This window comes from Suncus etruscus, chromosome 15 (genome assembly GCF_024139225.1).
Source record: "Suncus etruscus isolate mSunEtr1 chromosome 15, mSunEtr1.pri.cur, whole genome shotgun sequence".
Classification (NCBI taxonomy): domain Eukaryota; kingdom Metazoa; phylum Chordata; class Mammalia; order Eulipotyphla; family Soricidae; genus Suncus; species Suncus etruscus.
The window spans coordinates 24,191,556-24,215,718 of NC_064862.1; the positions used below are offsets into that span (position 1 = coordinate 24,191,556).

Genomic DNA, 24,163 nt, shown 5'->3' on the forward strand with positions numbered 1-24,163 from the left:
GCCAGCATGGACCCCTCTGATATTTCTTTTTGTCCAGCAATAAAGAAGTTTCTGGGAAGTAATCCAGAAAAAAATAAAAATAAAACACCAACAGTTGTCCTGATGAAATTCTCCCAGCTAACCTCTTGCTTGCAGAGTGAAAGCTGACAACAGCCCTTCAGCTCTTTGTCCTGATGCCAATCCATCATTGCTTGCACACAGAGATGGTACCCAGAGTTCCAAGGACACAGTTCTTTCTTGCCCTGAGTCCCAAGCAGGTCCAAGTCCAAAGGACATTGTGATTTCAGGACCATTTCAGTGAGCATCAAACAGGCTGTGTGCCAGCTTTGCCTCGATGTGCTGTGTAAATTATACTCAGTTGCCAAATCTCCAGAATCTATTTCTTCTTCTTCTTCTTCTTCTTCTTCTTCTTCTTCTTCTTCTTCTTCTTCTTCTTCTTCTTCTTCTTCTTCTTCTTCTTCATCTTCATCTTCTTCTTCATCTTCATCTTCTTCTTCTTCATCATCTTCTTCTTCTTCATCATCTTCTTCTTCATCATCTTCTTCTTCTTCTTCTTCTTCTTCTTCTTCTTCTTCTTCTTCTTCTTCTTCTTCTTCTTCTTCTTCTTCTTCTTCTTCTTGGTTCTGGGCCATACCTGGAGATGCTCAGGGGTTACTCCTAGCTCTGTGCTCATAAATAGCTCCTGGCTTGGGGGACTATATGGGACACCTGGGATCGAACCAAGGTCCGTCCTGGATCGACTGTGTGCAGGGCAAATGCCCTACCACTATGCTATTGCTCTGGCCCCTGTTTCTTTATTGCAGATGATGGGCTTAGGATTGATTAGAAGCTTAGCATAAGGTCAGCCTCCAAGCCAGGAGTCCCTGAGCAGCAGTTTTGAAAGTTAGAACCCAGTTACCTGGAACAGAAAGGGACATTGTTTAGGCATCTCTACCTTGGCAGAACAGAGCACCATCCTCAGCGTCCAAGGTGGCATGTGCAGTAACCACTGAATTCCCTTGTTCCCATCAGTGACCTCATTGACCTGAGGCACAGCCTACCTCTGGGATCTTGGGGGTACCTATGTGTGCCCCAGCAAGAAACCCTGTGGCTCAGTTCTTTCTCTCTAGGCTTGCTTTTAGGAGTCTAATTTTAGGGTGATGTTTCTGAGTCAAAGGACACTGTGCTGGGGTTGGTGGTGGAAGCCATTTCTCGGGGGGCCCATCATTTATGAGGCTGCCAGGAGCCAGCTCAGGCCCCAGGGATAGTGAGAACAGGCCTCAACGTCAATTCATCTGGGAAATTGTCTTTCCTCTGGGCAGGGGGGCAGTGTGGCGGGGAGGAAGCTGGAGGAAAACATGCAGCCACATGCTCGCACAGCCTCTGCCACAGATCACTCATCCTTTGCCCTAACGAGGGCTGTCACAGGTCTGCTTCGGTCGGAAATGATGGCCTGTGCAAATATTTGGTCTCTAACTGATTTATGAGCCAGGGAACAAAAAAATAAGATTAGTCGCTAATCACAGAGATACAGGAAAATCGTCATCCTGGATGCCAGCAGGGTCAAGCCCATAGGCAGAGTCGAGGTCAAATAGCCTTGGGGATGGTGGTGAGGCCGAGCTGGGTGGCTCAGTGGTGAGTTTTGCTGGCAGGGGCTTCCAGCAAAAGTGGTACTGTGGCAGGGAGACAACCCTGTTGGAATGAGGGTTGAAGGGGCACCCTGCTTTGAGACCAGTTTGGAGTGTTTGGGCTTTGTAGGCTGTAAAGTCTCTGATTACATCCCTCACTCCCCATAGCCTTCACTGAGTCAAGTTATTTCTGTAGAAATAACAGAGCAGGGAAGCCGGAGTGATAGCACAATAGGTAGGACACTTTTCTTGCATGTAGTCAATCTGGGTTTGATCCCTGACATCCCATATGGTACTTTAAGCTTGCCAAGAGTGATTCCTGAGTGCAGAGCCTGGAATAATCCCTGAGCAATCCGGGTTTGATCCCTGGCATCCCACATGGTACTCTGAGCTTGTCAGGAGTGATTCCTGAGTGCAGAGCCTGGAATAATCCCTGAGCACTGCCGGGTATAACCCCCAAACCAAACCAAAATAAAAAAAATAACACTGCAGACATTCAGAGAGATAGTGAGGGGGTTGTTTAAGACATAAGTTTTGTATTTAGCAATACCAGTTGGATGTGGGCACCACAAAGTCCCCTGAGCTTCACTGGGGGAATGTGTGGCCATGAGGTGAGTGGCTGGAGTAATCTCTGAATAGCGCCCCCATCTCAGACCCTTACATGAGCATTACCAGCCTAGCTGGCTGGGAATTGCTGAGAGTGGTCCCCAGACTCCCTGACCACTATTTAAGGGTCCCCTACTCTCCCTGCAAAAACATGAACCCTGAGGACAGGGTGGCAGCTTGGCTGCTCCTTTAGTATTGAGGCAAGTGGGCACAAGGTAGAGCCTGTAACCCCCTTTCCCCAAACACCCTGAGGTGCCAGAGACCATGGTGGGGGATGATATGCAAGTACTCGAATCCTTGGTGTTTGCTGAGTTCATGGAGCCCTTGCAAGGCGCCAGCCTCATGGCACTGTGGGGAGTCGTCAGCTCCTACCCCTTTGGACCCTTCTAGGTGGGGAGGAGAGTCCTGTACTCACCAACCCCTGGAAACCATTCCTCAATAGAAGCCAGAACTGCAGGATTATGGGGGTCCTGGCACCCCCCTGCTGGAGAAATGGGGTTTGGGATGAGGGGACATACTTAGTTAATTTCTGAAGAAAGAGAAATTACCCTTGGGGTTTGTTTGGCCCTGGGAGGTAGGTGAGGGGTTGCTCCTGGCTAACTTGCTTTCACTTTCCTATTTTCATTTAAATCTAGATCTAAGGTTTCCAGATTTATATGGGAAACTGCCTCTTTTTCCAGGAAAAATTAAAAACCATTCTGTGTCCCTTTCTCTGGAGGGCAGAAGCAAATGGAAAGTGCTCCCCCAAATGCTTCCTCATCTACTATCCTCCTCTCTCCACCAGGGTTCCAGTGCCCCTCTAGAAATAGTGGCTGGCAAGCTGCCCAATCATGGGGCAAAGCTGGCCCATTGCTTGTATTGATTAATAAAGTTTTATTGGCACTCGGCTCCTGCCAATTTGTTCTTATGATGTTTTGAATGGATTTTGTGTTGCAAAGTCACAGATGAGAACTTGCATCAAAAAGGAGGTGACTGGCAAAGACAAGAATGTTTGCTGGCTGGTCTCAGATGGAACACATTTGCTCATGCTGGCATAGTGGTCGTGTGTTTAACTTGCATGTATAAGGCCCTGTGTTCGAGTCCAGATGTCACCAAGAAAGTAAAAATGCTTCAATGTTTGCTGACCCTCTCTCTTCCATTTGTCTCCTTGAATCTTCTTAGTGGATAAAAGGATAGTGTGGATATGAGGAACAATTTGGTTTGTGACCACACCTGGAGGTGTTCAGGCATTACTTCTGACTCTGTGCTCAGAAATTACTTCTGGCATGCTCAGGGGGGACTATATGGGATAATGGGGATCAAACCCAGGCCAGCCAAGTGCAAGATAAATACACTCCCCACTATACTATCACTCTGGCTCCTTAATTAGTTCCAATCAGGGGTTAGGGAAAAGATCTGTTTGAACTGACTGAAACTGAGCAAAGTTTATACCATATATCTGTTCTTAAGATGTTTTCCTTTCTTTTCAAGAACACAGTGTATATGTTTGTACAGGAAATCTTTAAGAACTTATTTAAAACCCACATTTTGATATCTGTTAACTTAATCTGAAATACCAGTTACACACTGACTGATACCAGCCATTTGGGAAGGAAAACCTGTTTTCAATTTGATCTTCAATTTGAAATTTCTCGAACAAATAATGAGACATCATCAAACTATTAAATAACCATTGACCATAGTGTTCCATGTCTGTACCTCTGCTTGCTGGTTTTTTAATTTTATTTGATGAAGATAAAGATGTAATCAGCACAAAATATTGTCGCCTTCCACAGATTGTTTTATTACCCCTCAAGTTCTATTATTAGGTTATATATGGCAAAGATAAGCCAAAAAGTATTACAGAGCCTGTTATCAAAAATCACTGTCCCTTCTTCAGCTTGTCAGTTCTCCCCCCACAAATGTTATTATTGGTGATTATACAGTATCTGAGGATTTGTGGGGGACAAACTAAAATGGGGCAGGAAATCACATTGACTTGCTCCCCAGCTTCTCACTGTAGGATCCGAGTTGACACCTGAGTCAGCTCTGAGAATCAAAACGATTCGATAATGCACCTTCGATATTAAAGCACCTCCGATAATGCAAGATGCAAAAGAGAGTTTCTTTGGCCAGCAGAGGTCCAAGTCTCATCGAACATTGTAGAATCTTAACAAGGACCTCTGATCAAATCTTCAAGCAGTTTATATACGACTTTATAAGTTTCAACAATACAAGCAGTTCATCCTTCACCATTTACATGATTGGCCAATTTCTATTTGCACACAAAACACATCATGTTTTTGGATTGACGTCCCAGCTCATTGCTGGATCAACTTTGTGTCAAAGGGTCCTAATCTGGTAGAACATTCGGACCCACCTACATCCTCTATTTCAGCAGAACAGAGAGGGTCTTGCCCTTTAGAGGATACATTTTGAGGTTTCTATCTTTGAGCTAACACCCTCTGCCTAGGGGGAAGTTATAGAGTGGAAAAATACTTCACAGTGGCTTTATTGGGGGGCTTGGGACCACCTTGGTCCTAGACCCAGGGGACTTTGCATTACAGTCTTCTGAACACTAGGAATAATTCTGAGAGCAGAACTAGGAGTAAGTCCTGGGCACCATTGGGCGTGAGCCCCCAAAAAAGAGTTTGAGGATGGGCAGATATGACAGGAGGAACCACCTGCTATGACCCCCCAATTTTACTACTAAAACAGCCCACTAATCCTGATAGAACTATGTTCTAACTATGTTCTTCCTATGACTCCATATACCAACTTTCGTCCAGGTACTTATTCAGATACAATACCCTTGACTCAGGTATTTTGGGTGACTTTATCAGCCTTTAACAATCCCTACTTCCATTTTGTCCTTCTGTATTACACTGGACAAGATTTTTAGTTGTTGTTTGTTTTTGTTTGTTTTGGGGCAGTGCTCAGGGCTTAATCATGGTTCTATTCTCAGAAATTACTCCTGATGACCCAGGGAACCATAGGAAATGCTGGGAATCAAACCCGGGTTTGCCGTATGCAGGCAAATGTTCTACATGCTGTGCTATCGCTCTGGACCCACAAGATATAAAACAAAAACAAAAACAAAAACAAATACTGTTTCATCATCGTTCTTCCTGACTTCCCCCCAATAAACTTAACCCCCCCTGTAAACTCCATATCTAGACAGTGGCCAGTGACACCCTGTGGTGCTTTTTCAGCAAGGGGGGCCCTGATCATATTGCCTGGACACCCCAGTCCCAGGTCTCTGACGTCTCAACAGCTGCGTCTCAGCTTTAATGCACTCCCAAGTTGCGACCATGTTTGATTTCTCCAAATAGCTCTTTTTGCTTGCCAGTTTATCTTTAATTTTCAAGCTTTACATTTTTCTCCTCCATCAGGACCTGACACAGGGGTCACCAATGACTCCTTGCAGAAGTCCAAGCGTCTTAATGTCCTCCTACACTTATGAGGATAATATTGGGAATGACAATTTTTCAGAGACTAATGAGGTGGTACTGTGCACACATTACTGTTTCCCTGGCTCATTTTAGAGTTTTCCTGCATTCTCTATCTCCCCTGATTCTTTCAAGCACCTACAAAGATCCATTCAATTGAATAGACCAACTTTTTGTGGTTCAGATTCTGTGTCCAATCTTTGGCTTAGGAAAGTTGGTCTTATGGTTAGAGCCAAGGAAGTTCAATTTAGACTTGGGGGAGGCAGGGGCACATGATGATCTAATGAAAGAAAAGAGGACCCCTTCACCCCCACTTTCTCCTTGGGGAACAGGGATTGTTGGCATAGCCCTGACCAAAGCGTGGAAATGTTCCATCATTGACTCTGTTTAAGTCAGCAGTGAGAAGCCGTCTGTGAATTTTGGGCATTTAAACGATTGCTTTTGCCACCGAAGAGCAGAATTTATCCTTTTAATCTTATGGAAATGAGTTCCATTCCCAGAGCTACAGGATTTGGCTTTTGTCTAGAATAGCATGGATTTACTCAAAGGTCTTTCCACTTAGTGCCCGGGGAGGTGGCCAGCCTGCACCCTGGGTAGCTCTGGCCCTTGCAGCTGGCTAGCTGTGGGAGGGAAGAAACTTGGAAAATCCAGTGGTCAGAGCACAGATGTGCTTTCTGTCCTGTTCTGCCTTTTCTTGTTGTAGATATTTCAGGCGAATGGGATGGGAACATACTGCTTTGGATGTGTGTTTTCCCTTCATGCATGTTCTTGAGACTCATGAGCATGGGAGCAAGATTAGGTGGTTCCTAATATTGAATGTTATTCTCCAGTGTGGGAGACACCATGTTCTTCATGTGTTCATTCTTTAATTGACTCTAGAGTGGTCTTCATTTGGAGGCTCTTGTGAGCTGTATTTCTGTGAACACTGCTGCATTTGGGGTTTGAATACCTACCTCTAATCCTTGGGAACTTCTATGCAGTAGTAGGCTGTTGGCTTTTATAATAATTGTGTGTTTTACTTGTCTATATGTACCACTATGGGGGTGGGGAGGGGGCTGAAGTGCTTACTCCTGGCTCTACACTCAGAGATCATTCCTGGCAAACTCGACTGAGGATTGAACCTGGGTCAGATGCATGCAAAGTGAGTGCCCTACCCACTGTACTATCTCTCTAGCCCCTGTATATACCACTGTCTAGTCCCACCAACAATATTTCCAGAGTTCCAATCCCTCCACGTCCTCCCCAGCACTTGGCATGTCCTCATTATCTTCTCTGACATTCACCCTTGGTGGGTGGAAGTAGAATCCATTGTGAATTTGAGAAGACAATTGGATAAATAACTTTGGACATTTTTTTGCATGCTGACCAGAGAGTTGGGTATCTTCTTTAAAGAAGTCAGTCCCAGACCTTTGGCTACTTTTTAATTAAATTGTCTTTTTTTTTTCCACTGTCATAAAAAATGTTTTTATTTTTTTTTTTTTTTTTTTTTTTTTTTTTGGTTTTTGGGCCACACCCGGTAACGCTCAGGGGTTACTCCTGGCTATGCGCTCAGAAGTCGCTCCTGGCTTGGGGGACCATATGGGACGCCGGGGGATCGAACCGCGGTCCGTCTCCTAGGCTAGCGCAGGTAAGGCAGGCACCTTACCTCCAGCGCCACCGCCCGGCCCCATAAAAAATGTTTTTAAAGCAGAGCTTTCATTTAGTAGCAAATGGAATTTTTTCTTATAGTGGGGTAAAATTTAACATATTAAAACACCTAAGTAACAACTACTCAAGAGGGAAGAGATTCTGTGACTTCAGGATTTTCTTGGGCTCCCATCAAGGCAATGACTTGCCCTCAAAGAGTCACCCTCTCGCTTCTTTTTCTATTTGTTAATTAGTTTTGCCTGTTCTTGAGCCTCATGAAAAAGGAGCCATAAGGGAATTGTACCATGCATGATTTTCTGTGCCTGGTTTGATTTGTATGACTTAACTCAATGAACCCACCCTACTACTGATGATCTGTGGGGTTGTATCATTTGGTCCACCTACATAACATTACCTTGCGAGTGTTTTCATGAACGTGGACATTAATGAACTTGGCCAGGCACAAACCCAGGGGTGAAATTGTGAGGCACGGAGTTACATCCAGCTTTCATCAATCTTGCCAAGTCATTTTTTTCGGATGTGATCCTAGAGAACCATCTCACCACAGCTCCATGAGAATTCTAGTGGCTCTGGCTCCTTGTCAACATTCGGTGTTGTCAACTCAGCTTGTAGCTTGTAGCCATTCAAACGAGGTCTGTCCTAGAATCCGCTTGATTATTATTCAACTGACAGTTCTCCCTCTTGATTTTTCTCTGTTCTCTTTCTTCTTTTGTCACCTTGTTTAATTCCTGGGTCTATTTCACACAAAGCTGTTTATCGGGAAGAAGTTGCTGTGAAATGATGCACTTGATGTGAAAATTTAATTTTTAAGTTTTAATTGTCAAAATACAATAAAAAAAGGGGAGGGAAGTAGAGTTGATAGGGTGTTTTTTCGCATGACTAACCCAGATTCGATCTCCAGCTTCCCCTATGGTCCTCTGAGCCCGCTGGGAATGATCCCTGAATGCAGAGACACTAGGTGTTTCACCAAAGCTAAATGAAATAAATTAAAATTTCATTTATTATGATTCATTCATTAAAAATAAAATTATGTGGGGTGGAGAGGTAGTACGAAAGACATTTGTCTTGCATGTGGTCGTGTCAGCCACCATCCCTGGTTCAAATTCCAGCAACACCCCTGGGTCTCAAGGGGGTCAATTCCCAAGAACAGAGCCAGGAATAATTCCTGAGTACTGCTGGGGTGACCCAGACAACCCTCTTCTCAGGTAACAGTGTGGCTTCGAGGAAATAAAGGGCTGGTTTGGGGGCTGAGGCACAGTCAGCATGAACCCCATAAACAGTTTCAGGGCCTGCAGTCGAGGCTGATTCAATCAGTGCCTTGTCAGTACGTATGGTATCCACACACTGGTGCTTCTCCCCAAGCTGCTTTTTCCCTTACCCTGTTAGTCGGGCCAGACTCTTCAGACTCCAAGGATGAGGAGCTCAGAGACCTAGGAGGATGAGAACTTTCAAATAATAGGGACATTGGAGAAACTAGGAGTTCATATGAGCAGTGGTTCTGTTTTTACTTCAGTGCCCCAGCCAGATGCTAATTCCCCGCATGTGTTGATATATCTAATGTAGATGTAGTTAAGAAAATTGCTTAATGTATCTTTAGGGGACGATGGCACCCTCTTGTAAGGGTAATTGGACTGGGACACGCCCCCTCGGACATGCCCCTGTGCTAACAACTGCCTACTATTAAAATGTAGGGCGTTTGGTTAGGGGGGGCAGGGTAGAGACCAGAGCAGAGCCCGCTGGTCCTTTGGGGGTCGGAAGCACAAGCCCCCCATATCTGACCAGGCATGGGCCTGAGACACAATATTGGTGCTTGCTCCGCCTTTATTCCTCTCTCTCTCTCTCTCTCTCTCTCTCTCTCTCTCTCTCTCTCTCTCTCTCTCTCTCTCTCTCTCTCCCAGATCTATAGGTTTCATCTTAACCCGGCAAGCCCAGAAATGAAACGTAAATAGAACACAACATTGTTTCTACTTCCTCCACTCTTTCTGTCTCTCTGTCTCTGTCTCTGTCACTCTGTCTCTCTCCTGGGTCACTATATCCGTGGAAGAGCAGCTGCAAAGGCAAGGTGCAGGAAGGGAACAGCAGCTTGGCAAAAATTCTGATCCAGAATTTTCTGTGCACAGAACTTCTGCCAGCCTGGCAGAGGTGCCAAGAGTTGGCAAAAAAATGGGGGCCTCTTTTGGGAGGGTTTCTTAGAACTAAGACACACTGCCCTTCTCATTCAAGCTGGGGGGGCTGCAGTCAGCATGACCCCTGTGCCTGGGAACTTGACTTGCCTGTCTGTGCCCCAGGTGGCTTATGCTTTCCACATTGAGGCAACCCTGATATGTGCTGAGAAGCCCAGGTCACCGTCTCACAGTAGGTCCTTACCCTGAAGTTTCTAGAATCAATCTCTTTCCCAAAGAAGACAAGAGATTCCTCGGAACCAGAGTGATAGCACAGCAGGCTGGGCATTTGCTTTGCACGTGGCCAATTCCCAGCATCCCATGGCTCACATTTTCTGCTCTACTCAGATCAAATAGCTATTTACTGATCTACTTTCTTTTCTTTTTGGGGGGTTTGGGCCAAATTTTATGGTGCTCAGGAAATACTCCTGACTATATGCTTTGGAATCACTCCAAATTTGTTTGAGGGTCATATGGGATGTCTGGGATCTAATCCGGTCAGCCATATATAAGACAAGGGTCCTGCCCACTGTGCTATTGCTCTAGCACTAATGCTTTCTTTTTCTTCTGTTTTCTCTCCTGTTTCCTTCTGTCTATCTTTCTATACTATAAAAGTGCTCTCCATTTAGTTCTGTTTCTCTACCCATCTATCCATCCACCATCCATCCATCCACTCATCCATTATCATCTTTACTCCATCTTTTCTTCCATTCATCCATCTACACACCTACCTATCTATTCCTCATCCATCCTTCTATTCATTATCCATCCACCCACCCATCCATTTATTCATCCCTTCATCATACATCTTTATTCCTTCCTTCTCTTCATTCACCCATCCATCCATCCATCCATCCATTCATCATCCATTCTTCCTTTTCTTCCTTCTATGCATCCACCCATCATCCATCCACCATCTATTTATCCCTCAGACATCCACCTGTTCATTCAGCTACCCATTTATTTATCCTACCTATTGATCCTTCCATTCTTTGTACCATTCATTCCCACAACCTTTAGTTCCTTTATTCGTTCTTCCCCATGCTTTCATTCTGTCTCTCTGTGACCCATTTTTCATCTTCTCGCCTTTTTTTCCTCCTTATATTCACATTTTAACCCTCTCCATCATTCATTAATTTAATCCTTCCACCACCCATCCATTCTTTCACTACCAGAGCATCGACTGGATTCGAGTTCTGTGTTGTGTCCCATGTTCAAAGGTCATATCATGATAACATCAAGATACCATAGTCCCTTGGGTGGGTCTGTTACTTTTCCCTGTCCACAGGAGGAAACGGTGGTGTAAGGAGACAATATTGGCACTTGGCCAGGAGCAAATGACCATTATGTGTATGTGTATGCATATATATTTATATATATTCTAGAAAATAATTCTATGAGCGGGGGTTGGATGCAGAACCAAAATAGTTTGCAAGAAGGCCTCATTCTGGTCACAAGAGGGCGCCCTACTCCCTAGCAGCCTGGAAGAGGGCTTCAGCGTAGGTGGAGGATCTCTGGGTGATTCATTTTGGTTCCCTGTTCACTAAATCTGTAAGTGGGTTCACTAAGACATCTCAAACCATCTCATGCTTCCATTTTCTCTCCACCACCCGGGATGGTGGTGGGATGCTTAAGAGACAGACAGACAGACAGATAGACAGACAGACGGACGGACGGACAGACAGACAGACAGACAAAGAGAGAGAGACACACACACACAGAGAGGCAGAGAGAGACACAGAGACACACACACAGAAAGAGAGAGAGAGAGAGAGAGAGAGAGAGAGAGAGAGAGAGAGAGAGAGAGAGAGAGAGAGAGAGAGAGAGAGAGAGAGAGAGAGATGGGAGCATCTCAAGATAGTCCCAGAGCAGAGACTTCTGTGAAAGGAGAGGTAAGAGCAGCCTCTGAAAGGAGGTCTGGTGGTTAAACCTCCTGCATGGTTCAGGAATATCTAAAAGGCCCTCAGAGACCCTTGAGGTGTTTGGTGCTTATCACTGTGGTGGTAGCTCCTCTTCTCTCCCATCAGCAGTAGCTGGAGACAGTCCACTGACCTCCTCATCCATCTCCTGGGAGGAGAAATCTTGCCAGAGTGAATAACTTCTCCTCACTCATAGTCTGTTTGCAAGTAAAGTTTGTCCCCTGCCTTTTATTTTCTTTTCTCTCTTTTTTTTTTTCCTTTGGTTTTTGGGCCACACTGTGTGATGCTCAGGGGTTACTACTGGCTCTGCACTCAGAAATTATTTCTGGCTTGGGGGACCATATGGGACACTGGGGGATCGAACCCAGGCCCGTCATAGGTCAGCCACATGCAAGGCAAACTCCCATCCACTGCATCACTGCTCCACACCCCCCCACCTTAATTCCCTTCCCTCCCAGCCACCTATTACTAATCTGAAAAAGAATCTTGAAGTCTCTGGTGTCTCTTTTTCCTCCATATGTAGGTGGCAGTGAGGTTGAATTCAATGTCAGTGAGCACTGTAAACTCCTGAGTCAACTCCTGGCCCCTTCTGGTGTTTTCATTTCTGCTTTGGTCTGTTCCCATTTGCCCACCTGTGCTACATACCTTCTGGTCCAGTTGGGCCATCATGAACATTGCATTAGGAAAAAAAGATCTACCAGTGGGTTTGACCAGTGTGAGAACCAAAGCTCCTGGGGCCTAGATCCAAGGGGGTCCTAAGCCCCAAATAAAGTAGTTTGAGGCAGGTCAAAAGTCTAAGTACTTTTCCACACTGAACTGAGCTAAGGCAAAGGAAGTTAGCTCAGAGATAAAACTGCGGTATGAACCCTCCAAAGAAATGCAGGGATGTCAGGACCCTCCCTATTCTATTGAGAGAGAGGAACTAGGTGGGTCTTGAATGTTCCACCAGATAAGGCCCCCCCTTGACAACCAAAGTTGAGTCAGAGATAAGTTGAGACATTCCTTCTTTGAAATGCTGTGATTTGTGCAAAAATAGATATAGGCCAATTGTGTATATGGAGAAGGATGAACTGTTGGTATTAGCCAATGAAATGCTTAACTTGTTGAAGCATATGAATCCTATATAAACCGCTTGAAAAATTGAATCAGGGTCCTTGTTGAGACTCCACTGGTTGGATGAGATTTGAACCTCGGCTAGCCGGATAAACTCCCCTTTGTGCCTTGTATTAATAGAGGTGGTCTCTGACCTCAGCACCGACTTGGGTATCAACTCGGACCCTTACACCAGCAGCATGCGGGCGACCTTGGCTATTGCTTTTCTTTCTTCTTTCGCATGGCTTCAAGATCACCATGAACCAAAGGCTGCCAGCCGAGGGGATCTCCCCTCCACTTTGTCACTGTGCCCAGATTCTGCATGGAATATGGGTGTGGCTTTGTTGGAGGCCTGTGTGTGTGTGTGTGTGTGTGTGTGTGTGCGCGCGCGCACGCACCCTGGAGCTGGTGAGGAGACCCCTAGACTTGACGGAGGCACCTCCTACTGTTTTCACCTTAAAGTCTCTTTTCTATTGAAAATAGCAGCTGGAGTCTTCTACCTTATACCTGTGAATGGAACACTTTGAAGAGTTTTCAAGGATTGTGTTTGTGAGGCCCTGTAACCCTTCCCCCAAGGCCCTTTTACCTAAACTTTATTTTTTTCCCCCTAAACTTTCTTTTGAGATTTTAATCCCACCTGGATTATCAGGCCTGCCCACACCTGGGAGGGGGTAGGCTATTTTAAATAAAGAATAAAAAGGTCTGGCTGGGGAAAGCTAGAATAGAGAAGCAAAAGGCAGAAAGAGAGGTAGCAGAAAGTTTAGCAAATATGAGAAAGAGAAAACACATGTGAGAAAATGCATATGGCAGACAGGGCCATGGACTAAAAGCAAGCTGACTCCGATGAAACTTTAATTGACTACTTGTGAGTTATTTCTCTGCCATTATCCTATATCTTCAGACCCACCAGCTAAAGGGGCTAGAGGCACCATGCTGGGGGAGGACTCAACTAACACTTGGTTCTTTATATTTTATATTTTAATCTACAAGGCCTTATTATAGTCCTGCCCAGATGCCTTGTAGGGTGTTGAGATGCACAAAGGTGGCCTGGGCTCAGGATGGCCCCAGAGCTGTGTCCTCACCTGTGATATGCAAGTCCTTCCTCCCCTGCTCCTCACCCAGCACCGCTATTGCTGTGGAGACATGAGTGAAGGATTAGAGTCATCAGACTCCCTCTCCAGCATCCTCTGTGGCTGTGCCCAGATACCCCATGTGATCCAGACTATAGTTTTGGGGAGCCTCTTTCTTTTGCACTCTCTTTAAGCCTTGGCCTCCTGCTCAGAATGTCTAGAAAACCCCTGTCTCTTAGAAATACTTATCTGGGGGCTCAGAGTGATAGCACAGTGGTAGAACATTTGCCTTGTATACAGATGACCCAGCACAGACCCGGGTTTGATCCCCAGCATTCCATAGGGTCCCCAGAGCCTTCCAGGAGTGATTTCTGAGTGCAGAGCCAGAAGTAATCCCTGAGCACCACTGGGTGTGCCCCCCCAAAAAATAAAAACAAAAAATAAATACTTATCTGGGTCAGAGAGCTAGGACAGCAGGGAGGGAGGATGCTTGCCTTGTACACAGACCTAGGTTTGAGCCCTGGCACCACATATGGTCTTCTGATCAGAATACAGAGCCAGGCATTGGTCCTGAGCACCACTGGGTGTGACCCCAAAACAAAACAAAGAAGAAACATGATACATGCATCTTGTTTGCATCAGAGTAAATTTGGGAATAAGAAATTCCAGGATGGAGTGCATTGAGATTAATGGGAAGGAGGAGGGAGATACTCTGGGATTTTTCTCCCTTTGTTCAATAGTCAGATGGGAGTCTAGTAAAGAGTTGGTACTGGGGTTGCTGGAACTCAAAATGTACAAGCAGAGGAGGGGGTGGAGGAGACTTTGGAGCTTAGAGCCTACCTTGCCATTGGTTTCCTAGGCTTCCTCTGATGTTTTATGGGACTGGGTAGACCCCCTTTGTCAGAACCCTTTTCTCTACATTCCTCTCAGAGTCACAAATCTGCTGAGCATTTAATTTCTCAACATGGGTCTCAGGAATCCTAAATCCAACTTCCGGGCTGGAAGCTCACTCGACCCTGGCTGGGAAGAGGAATTGGCTTATCTGGAAAGGCTTCATGGATGAGAAGATACCAAGTCAATAAAGGCAGACAGAGAAGACTATATGGGATGCAGGGGATAGAACCCGGGTTCATTCCCAGTCAGCCACATGCAAGACAAATGTCCTACTGCTGCACTATCTCTCTAGCCCCACCAGCCAGAAGTGATTTGTAAGTGTAGAACCAGGATAATTTCTGAGCACCACTAGGTATGCACCCCCAAAATAAAAGACAGAGTTGAACTGATCCAAGAACTGGAGGGGGGTTCAGATCAGAACTAGGGTTCACTTGAGCAGAGAGTTAGAGTTAAGAGGGTACACTGAACTGGTAGCAGGTGGCTGAAGCTCAGAGGAAAGGTTCAGAGAGGGGGGAGCACAGATTAGAGATAGGTGTGTGTGTGTGTGTGTGTGTGTGTGAGAGAGAGAGAGAGAGAGAGAGAGAGAGAGAGAGAGAGCTGGAATTGCTCCTTAATGCTGAGGGGGGTCTCCTGTGTGTCCCTGACCCCCTCTTTCCCATCTTCCTCACAGAGCCAAGAAGAAGAGCAAACCCTTGAACCTGAAGATCCATGGCAGCGTGGGCAGCTGTGAGAACATTCCAGCACAGCAGCGCTCCCCACTCCTGTATGAGCGCTCTTTGCGTTCCTTCTTCGTGGGCCATGCGTCCTTCCTGCCGTCCACCCCTCCCGTCCACTCCGACACCTCCTTCTCTGCAAGTAAGTCATGGTCGCTGCCTTCGGGCTGGGACCTGGGTCCTCTTGGTTTCATGCTTCTTAGTTTTGGGATAAATGTGTGGTTGTGAAATACTTCCTGATGGGGCCTCTCTGCCCTGATCCCCGCCTCTTGGGGTGCTGTTTCTCTCTCTTCTGTGGCTCATTCACCTAAGCTGATCCCTCTGGGCCATCCATCGGGGAGCAGGTGTCTGGAATTACCCAAAGATTTTGTCTGCACGCTGGTCAGTTCATCTCAGAAATATATGAAGGTTCAAAACATGCTGACCTTGTGGGGTGAAGGGCCTGCTTTATTATCTGCTCTCAGGAATATCTTCTCTGGATAAAGTAATTTTTTTATTTTGAGCGAGGAATGGGACTTTCTGGTGGTCCAGAGTTGAGGGCTTGAAGGTAGTTAATCTTCTTGGACCAGCAGATATGTTGTGCTGAAGTGAAGCAGACATGGCCAGAGGTTAGAAATTGAAAATAAGGCCTAGTGAAGCCCAGCCGAGTCCAGAGCTCAGTGGACAGGGAGGCTGGTGGACTGGCAGAGGCCACAGTCCTGCATTTTCCAAAGAATTGAGGCCCAGTGTTCTTTCCCCAGGCACAGCCCTGCAGCCATCTGTCACCCATCTGGCTTATCATCCTTAGGACAGATAAACAAACCCAGGACCGGGCATCTCAGGGAACTTGTCAGAGTGACATGACTTGGAGGTCTCAGGTCAGAGCTAGAACTGGGCCCTTTTCTAGATATGGGACCATCTAGCTTCATTTGCTGAATAAGCAAGCTCCTTTAGAAAGAAAAGGGAGGAAAGGTAAAGGAAGCTTTTCTCTATAATTGGGGGTTCAGGAAGTATGTCTCCACAGGTGGGGGGGTTCTGTTCTTTATATTGATTCAACTTTTATTTTGTTTTTTTTTGTTTGTTTGTTTGTTTGTTTTGGGGGGCTACATCCGGTGATGCTCAGGAGTTACTCCTGGCTTTGTGCTCAGAAATCGTTCCTGGCTTGGGGGACCATTTGGGATGCCGGGGGATCGAACTGTGGTCCATCCTAGATCAGCCGCATGCAAGGCAAACACCCTACTGCTGAGCCACCACTCTGGGCCCTTGTTTGTTTGTTTTTGAGCCACATCTGGTAGCGCTCAGGGGTTCTTCCTGGCTCTGTGCTCAGAAATCACTCCTGGCAGGCTCAGGGGACCATATAAAATGCAGGGGATTGAACCTAGGTCAGTTGCGTGCAAGGCAAACACCCTACTTGCTATGCTATTGCTCTGGCTCCAGTAGCATCTTACTTAGGGAGGCCACAAACCTTGTGAGAGTTGGCAGCAGTGCCACATCTCCCTGTGTTTTCCAAGCTGCAGAGCCTGGCCCAAGCCCCACTACTTATAAGACTGACTGGCCAGAATGTACACTGTCCCAGGTGGACACTGTGTCTATTGTAGGGCACCAACAGCAGTAAGTCCTGGAGCAAGAAGAGAGCCAGGTAGACCCAGGTGGGAGGTGACCCACAGCTGGATCTTCCATGCCCAGGAGCCTCAAACTCAAATCTAGCCAGCCAGAACAGCCCGGGGGACCCATGCCAGCCAGAAGGCCAATTGGCCAAACCACCAGGTGCAAGCAATGACAGAACCCAAGGGTGTCTGTTGTCGGGAGTGGGAGGTGTGTGTTTGTGTGTTGTGCTAAACCAGCCTGAGTTGGACTCTTAAAGCCATGCAGATGAAAAACACCTGGCATGAGGTAGGAGAACATGGCACTGCCCAAGCTGTGGAACCAAGTGCCTGAGCTCTAGCCAGTGAAGAGCCTCCCTGAGCCTCAATTTCTCCATCTGTCAATAGGGCACCACCTCATGGGTGGTTGTGAACATCAGAGACATTTCTGCAAGTGGCATTTGCCCAGTGCCTGGCACACAGTTGATGCCTCGTGGGCGGCATCATTCAACAGAACACATTTAGATCCTTGTTCAGTTCTAGTAACATTTGCAGCCTTGAACTCGATGGTGAATTGAAGAACCATGGCTAATTCCTTCCACTGTAGGCCCCTTTATCCTCCAGAGCACTGACGGGGCTTAGAATTGACCTTGGCACTGTGCTGGTAGGTTGCCTGCAGCTGCCATCGAGCCTGGGGCAGTGCCATCCCATAACCAGTGTTAGTGTGGCCACCTAGAGGCAGGGGGTCGAGCGCTGCTCAGCTCTCTGCCCTGCTTGGCCAGATGGACAGAGAAGACACTACTGAAGGCAGCTGGAGCCAACCCTGCTCTCATCTCAGAGTCTGGAGAAGTTTCACTGCAGAAATCCATTCGATTTCTCTCACCCACCAGGCCTGGGTGGGAACAGGGTGCCGACCCTGGTGGCCAGCAGGCATGAGCCCTGTGGGAGGGATTTTACCCCTGAATTAGATGAAGCTCTGGGCAAGAAGGAGTCCTTGGAGTATAGTTAAACCTCTCCTTGGGATAAGTCTGGTTCTTACAGGTTTATTTTTTGTTTGTTTGTTTGGGTTTTGTTAATATATATAATTATATATAATTTTTATAAATTATATATATAATTTTATATATAACTTTTATTTAAGCACCATGATTACAAGCATGATTGTAGTTGGGTTTCAGTCATAAACAGAACACCCCCCTTCACCAGTGCCACATTCCCACCACTCCTCCCTCCTTCCCAAGCCCTGACTGTATTCAAGATAGGCATTCTACTTCTCTCACTCATTAATATTGTCATGATAGTTGTTAGTGTAGGTATTTCCCTAACTGCACCACTACTCTTTGTGGTGAGCTTCATATTATGGGCAGGTCCTTCAGGCCCTCATCTCTGGGGATTATTACAAAAATATCCTTAATTTTTCTTAAAACCCATAGATGAGTGAGACTATTTTGCGTCTATCTCTCTTCCTCTGACTTATTTTACTCAGCATAATAGTTTCCATGTCCATCCACATATAGAAAAATTTCATTACTTCATCTCTCCTGGTGGCTGCATAATATTCCATTGTGTATATGTACCACAGTTTCTTTAGCCATTCATCTATTGAAGGTCATCTTGGTTGTTTCCAGTGTCTGGCTATTGTAAATAGTGCTGCGATAAATATAGGTGTGAGGAAGGGATTTTGAATTGTATTTTTGTGTTCTTAGGGTATATCTCTAGAAGTGGTACAGGATACAGTACTTTGATCTTCCAGAAGGGAAGGGGATAGCAGCCTAAGTCGGGGGGGGTGGGGGCAAGTTTATAGTGTGTCTCTCTAATGTTTCATGGAACCCACTGGAAATCAGCAGCCTGAGGATACAGGTTGGGAGAAGAGAAAGTCTCTCTCCTCTCTTTCTCCCTCCTTCTCTCTTTCCCTCTCTCTCTTTCTCCTTCTCTCTCTCCTCTCTCTCTCCCTCCCTCTCTATCTGTCCCTCTCTGTCTCCATCTCTCCCTGTCTCTCTTTCACTCAGCCTGGCTGTTGTCCCCCTCATCTGGGGGAGGGCTCTGTGATGGGCGTAGCAGCTCCACCGAGCATGCCTGATTCTAAACTCAACTCTCCCTGGCTCCTGCTTTCTCTCCCAGCCAACCCTTTTCTGTGGTAAAGAAGGCCCATTTCTTGTTGGTGCCTAGGGCTCTGTGAAGATCCGAGGTAGTACTCTAAAACTCGGATTACAATTTACCCTTGGCCAGATCGCAGGATAGCAAGGATTTGAGGTTTGAGAGTCCGGGGTCCAGCCGTGGGGCAAGGTGGTACCCAGGGCCTAGACCCTTGCATGTAATCACACAGTGGTATCGCTCTGAATTTCAGAAGCTAACTTAGGGGTCATTGATTGGACTCTAAGGCTGGCTTTATTCAGTGGGTTCCTGCCGGATTGAGTCTGTTGGCACGAATGGCACCATCAAGGGTGGAGCTGAGCAGGTTGCCAGGGTTCTTTGGCCCCCTGTGGGTTTCGGCGTGTTTCTCTCCCAGCTGCCTGTGATGGTCATTCAGGACAGAGGTTCTACATGGCATCTTGGGCCTCAGGCTACCAGCGGAAGTTGTATCAACATCTGGGATCTTTAGGACGATTTTTCTTCCCAAGCTGTCTTGGACAAACTTGGAGTCCAGGAACCTCAACTGCAACTCATTTCTGGGGGTGGGTATTGGACCCTGAGTTGAGGGCCTGGACAGGCATATGGAAGTGCAGTGGGTAGGGAGGCAGAAAGCAGCTGCAAAGCCTGAGGGAGCCCACTTATACTCACAGGATTATAAAAGATTCAGAGTTGGGGTGATTCTATAATGGGGTACAATGGGGCTGGAAGCCGAGACTCATGAACCCTGCCAGAGACTTCGGGGTGTGTGAGTCTGGATGTTGGGCGCTGCCTGGAGGACTAGGTTGTCTTGGAGGTTTTGTGACTACACCTGGCAGTGCAGAGATTACTCCAGGCTCTGTATTGGGGTGGGGACCGCTCCCGGCAGGACTGGAAATCGAACCTGTGTCTCCCCATATATAAAACTTCTGCTCTGCCTACAGAGCTCCCTCTTCTGCCCCAGTCGGGAGAGATGCTAAGAATTTGGGGGCCTCAGGTCTGGAACTATAACACAGAGGTAGGGCATTTGCCTTGCATGTGGCTGACCTCGGATAGATCATGGTTCAATTCCCAGTGTCCCATGTGATCCCTAGGGACTGCCAGGAGCAATTTCTGAGTGCAGAGCCAGGAGTAACCCCTTAGCACCTCCAGATGTGGCCCCAACCCCCCCAAAAGAATAGAGCATTAGCACAATGGTAGGACATTTGCTTGCATGCAGCTGACCCGAGTTGGATTCCTGGCATTCCATGTGGTCCCCTGAGCCTGCCAGGAGTGATTTCTGAGTGCAGAGCCAGAAGTAACCCCTTAATGCCACTGAGTGTGGCCCAATACCTCCTCCAAAAGAAAAAAATGTTGGGGCCTGCCCTGCCCCTGTGGTAGTCAGTTAAGAAGAGGAAGTCACCAGAGACCTTCTTCCACAGAGCAGGCAGGTGACACTCTCAGTACTCCCTGGTCTGGGTGTTCTACAGGCATCAAACTAAGTTGACCTGGGGGGTGGGAGCCGGGGAGGTAAACTGTGTGCCTAGCATGTGCTATGCCCTAAATCTAATCCCTGGTGCTCCACCGTGACACCAACCCTGCTTCAATGTAGCCCTAGTGTTCCCCTGAGTTTGGTACAACTTTCCTGGTACACCCCTTTTCCGGGGCTCCACCCCCTCGGTTGCTGGGCAGGCCCTGACAACCTGCTTTCCTTTGGGACTTTGTCCTTCCTGGCAGAGGACACAAAGTGCCAATTGTCTTCTGGGGCCTCCTCTGCTCTGCCCAGGCCCCTTTGAAAACAATTCTCCCCTCTACAGAAAGCCAAGGCACTGCCCAGCAGGCAGGTCTGAGTGGTCACCTGGCACTCGAGTTTCCACCTGCTACTGTCCCACCCTCCCCTCACTGCTCTTCCCTGCCCTCTTTCTCTTTTTATTTATTTATTTATTATTTTGTTCTTGGCTCACATCCAGCAGTGTTCAAGGGTTACTCCTGGCTCCATGCTCAGAAATCACTTCTGGCAAGCTCTAGGGACCATATGGAATGCCGGGGCTCGAACCTGATTTGGCCCTGTGCAAGGCGTAAGCGCCCTACCCTCTGTGCTATCACTCCTGTCCCTGTCCTCCTGCTCTTTGCTGTGCTTTTTGTTGTTGTTGTTTTGTTTTGTTTTTGGGTCACACCCAGCAGTGCTCAGGGCTTACTCCTGACTCTGCACTCAGAAATCGCGCCTGGCAGGCATGGGGGACCATATGGGTTGCCGGGATTTGAACCATCATCTGTCCTGGATCAGCTGTGTGCGAGGCAAACACTCTACCACTATGCTATCCCTTCGGCCCATCTCTCTGGCTCCTCTTTTCTGTTCTAATGTCCCTCTAGCTCCCTGGAATACCTAGCATCTCCCTTTTCCTTGGACCATCTCATCTGTTTTCTCGCTGTCTCTCTCTTCACCCCTCATAAACTTTTCTTTCCTCTGTTCCTCTCCCTCCCTATGACGCATCTCCGCTGCTTCCAGGGATCTGCCAGCCTCCTGCTTGGCTACAGATGAGCTGGAAATGATCGGGGCCTGGACTGAGGCAGCAAGAAGTCAGCACCCACCTGCCCAAAACCACAGATTCAGGGCCCTCTTTTCTCTCTCCATTGTGGTCTCCAGACCCCACCATGTAGCTTAATCATGGCAAGTTTTCAGCTTCTCCCCATTCCAGTTGGCCAGAACTCTTTCTGGGGCCAGTGGGTTGTGGAAAGTACAGGGGAGAGGGTGTCACTAAGTACCCCTAAAAAAAACCCAATGAACAAAACAGAAAATTCTGGTTTCAAAGCTAGAGCTTTGTTTGCCTTGCAAATCAGCTGACCCGGGTTTGATCCCCGACATCCCGAGCCTGCCAGGAGTAATTTCTGAGTACAAAGACAGGAGTAACTCCTGAGCACTGTGTGGCCCCAAACAAACAAAACAACAACAATAAAACAAATAAAAACTAGAAAATTCTGATTCTAGATTCAGAGAGCCCGCACAAAGACTAAATGGATTGCCTTGCGGGCAGCCCACCCTGGTTTAATCCCCAGCACCACAGATTATTCCACTGGCACCACCAGGGGTCACTCTGTAGCAAAGAGCCAGGAATAGTCAGTCCCTGAGCATCAGCAGTGTGGCCCCAAACTCAAAACCAAAACTCCGATTGCTAGGCTGTACTTGATCTGGTGACAACATTACCCAGGAAGGTGAGACCGTGAGACATCCCTCTACTACCCCTTTCCCCCCTCAACACACACCCTGGCAGTCCTCAAAGCTGCCGGGCACCAAGGTCAGGTTCAGTTCCACAGCCGTGAACAGCAGTGTGTTGAGCAGTTGGCAGGTGAAGAACAGTGAACCAACTCGTTGTACAGTGAGGGTTGGGGGGGTCGCTGCCAACTCATTACCAGCCCTAGAAATGAGAAGCAGAGAGTTGGAGGAGCTGCAGTGGACTCCCCTCCTCTTGGGCCCTCATTTCCCAACACCATGCCTGCTCCCCAAAACATTCATCACTGCCTCATGAGCTGGCCCCTTGTTGGGTTTTCAGCTGAACTGGCATTTGGGGGCAGAAGTGGGGAGAAGCTGGGGAGGAAGTGCAGACAGAGTGGGCTACAGACATGAAGCTAGAGGAGATGCCCAGCTCTCTCTCAGCTGCCTGGCCATGGTGCCACTCATTTCTCCAGCCCGAGATGCAACACCAGGCCCTGGGGGGTTAGGGACAGAGGACGATGCTAGACCTCTACTTGCTGGCTCCCACGACCTGACCCGCAGCAGCATGGCCTTGTTCTCATCCCTCACTCTGAAGCTGGGTATCTAATGAGCTCCTTGGGAATGTGACACGGAGCCCAGCAGACAGGGCTCCTGCAAGGCTTGGCCATCAGCTGTCAGCCAGAGGGGAATGACACCAACTGGCCCCTAGCAGGGAATTCACGCAGGATAGCTGTACCCTTGATCCACAGGCCTGTGGTCTGAGATAACAGCTTTGACCCATGCATGGAGTTTCATGGCCTCTTGCAGAAGGAAATCGTGGTGGTCAGAACTGGCTGTCTTTGAGATGAGCGACTTCTTGAGAAGCAAACATTGCTACCACATCCTATTTCTCCAGTTGACTGGGGCATAATGTTCAGTCCTTCATTGGAGTCTTTGTTTGTTTGTTTGTTTGTTTTGTTTTCAGGCCACACCCTGTGGTGCTCAGGGGTTATTTCTGGCTCTGCACTCAGAAATTGCTTCTGGCTCAGGGGACCATATGGGATGCTGGGAATCGAACTTGAGTCCGTCCTGGGTCAGCTGTGTGCAGGGCAAATGTCCTATTTCTTTGCTACTACTCTGGCCCCTTCATGGGATTCTTAAAGGCTGAGTGTTGATTTTAATGGTTAAATTTTATTTAGGAATGAATCCCTCCAAGAAGGACCCTTTGGGATAACTCGAAAACACAGGAAGCATTGTCCCAGAATGGGTGCAGGTGGGGCTCTGGATGTGGCCCCCACCCCAACTTGAGGTTGTTCCCAACAGCTCTGGTCTCCAACACTCTTCTTTGAAAGTGAGCCTGGAAGCTACTATTTTCTAGATAGGAGAAATGCCTTGAATGTCATGAATGGAAAAGCCCAGGCCAGGAGAACTGCATTTACAATGCCTCCCTCACCCCAAATTGGGCCCAATTCATCCCAAGGTTCATACTGGCCTGAAGAATTAAGAAGGGTTCCCAACGTTGGCCAAGACAGAGAGGCAGAGCACTTCCGAGTCAATAACCCACTTGCCCTCTGCCCAGGCCCCTTGTACGTGAAAGATAAATAAACAACCCAAGCACCTGGAGCCCCTTGTGAGCACTGCCTGGTTGTAAGACCTCCTTCCCTCAATTCCAAGACATCAGGATTTGCTGATCCTCTCTTCCATTTGTTTTGTGCTCAGTGGACTTGAAAACAAGAAACCAATCTTCCTTCCCTTCCTTCCTCCTTCTTCCTTTCTTCCTTCCCTTCCTTCATTCCTTCCTTCCCTTCCTTCCTCCTTCTTCCTTTCTTTCTTCCCTTCCTTCATTCCTTCTTTCCCTTCCTTCTTCCTTCCTTTTCCTTCCTTTCTTCCTTCCCTTCCTTCTTCCTTCCTTCTTCCTTCCTTCCTCCTTTCTTCCTTCTTCCTTTCTTCCTCCTTCCTTCCTTCCTTCTTCCTTCCTTCCTTCCTCCTTTCTTCCTTCTTCCTTCCTTTTCTTCCTTCCTTCCTTCTTCCTTCCCTTCCTTCTTTTCTTCTTTCCTTCTTCTTTCCTTTCTTCTTCCTTCTTCCTTCCTTCTCTTCCTTCCTTTTTCCTTCCTTCATTCCCTTCCTCCTTCCTTCCTTTCTTCTTCCTCTGTGCCTACTCTTGGACTTGTCTGTTCCGGGT

At 47.4% G+C, this 24,163-nt stretch overlaps 1 protein-coding gene across 2 annotated transcripts in view; it reads left to right on the forward strand.

Annotated features, from left to right (window-relative positions):
• The window catches only part of KSR2 (kinase suppressor of ras 2), a 348,927-nt gene that overhangs the window by 196,551 nt on the left and 128,213 nt on the right, over window positions 1-24,163 (forward strand). For both annotated transcript variants that reach the window (XM_049788775.1, XM_049788776.1), the window contains exon 5: window positions 15,096-15,280. In XM_049788775.1, the coding sequence (XP_049644732.1) occupies window positions 15,096-15,280 (185 nt within the window). The remainder of the gene's footprint in view (window positions 1-15,095; window positions 15,281-24,163) is intronic.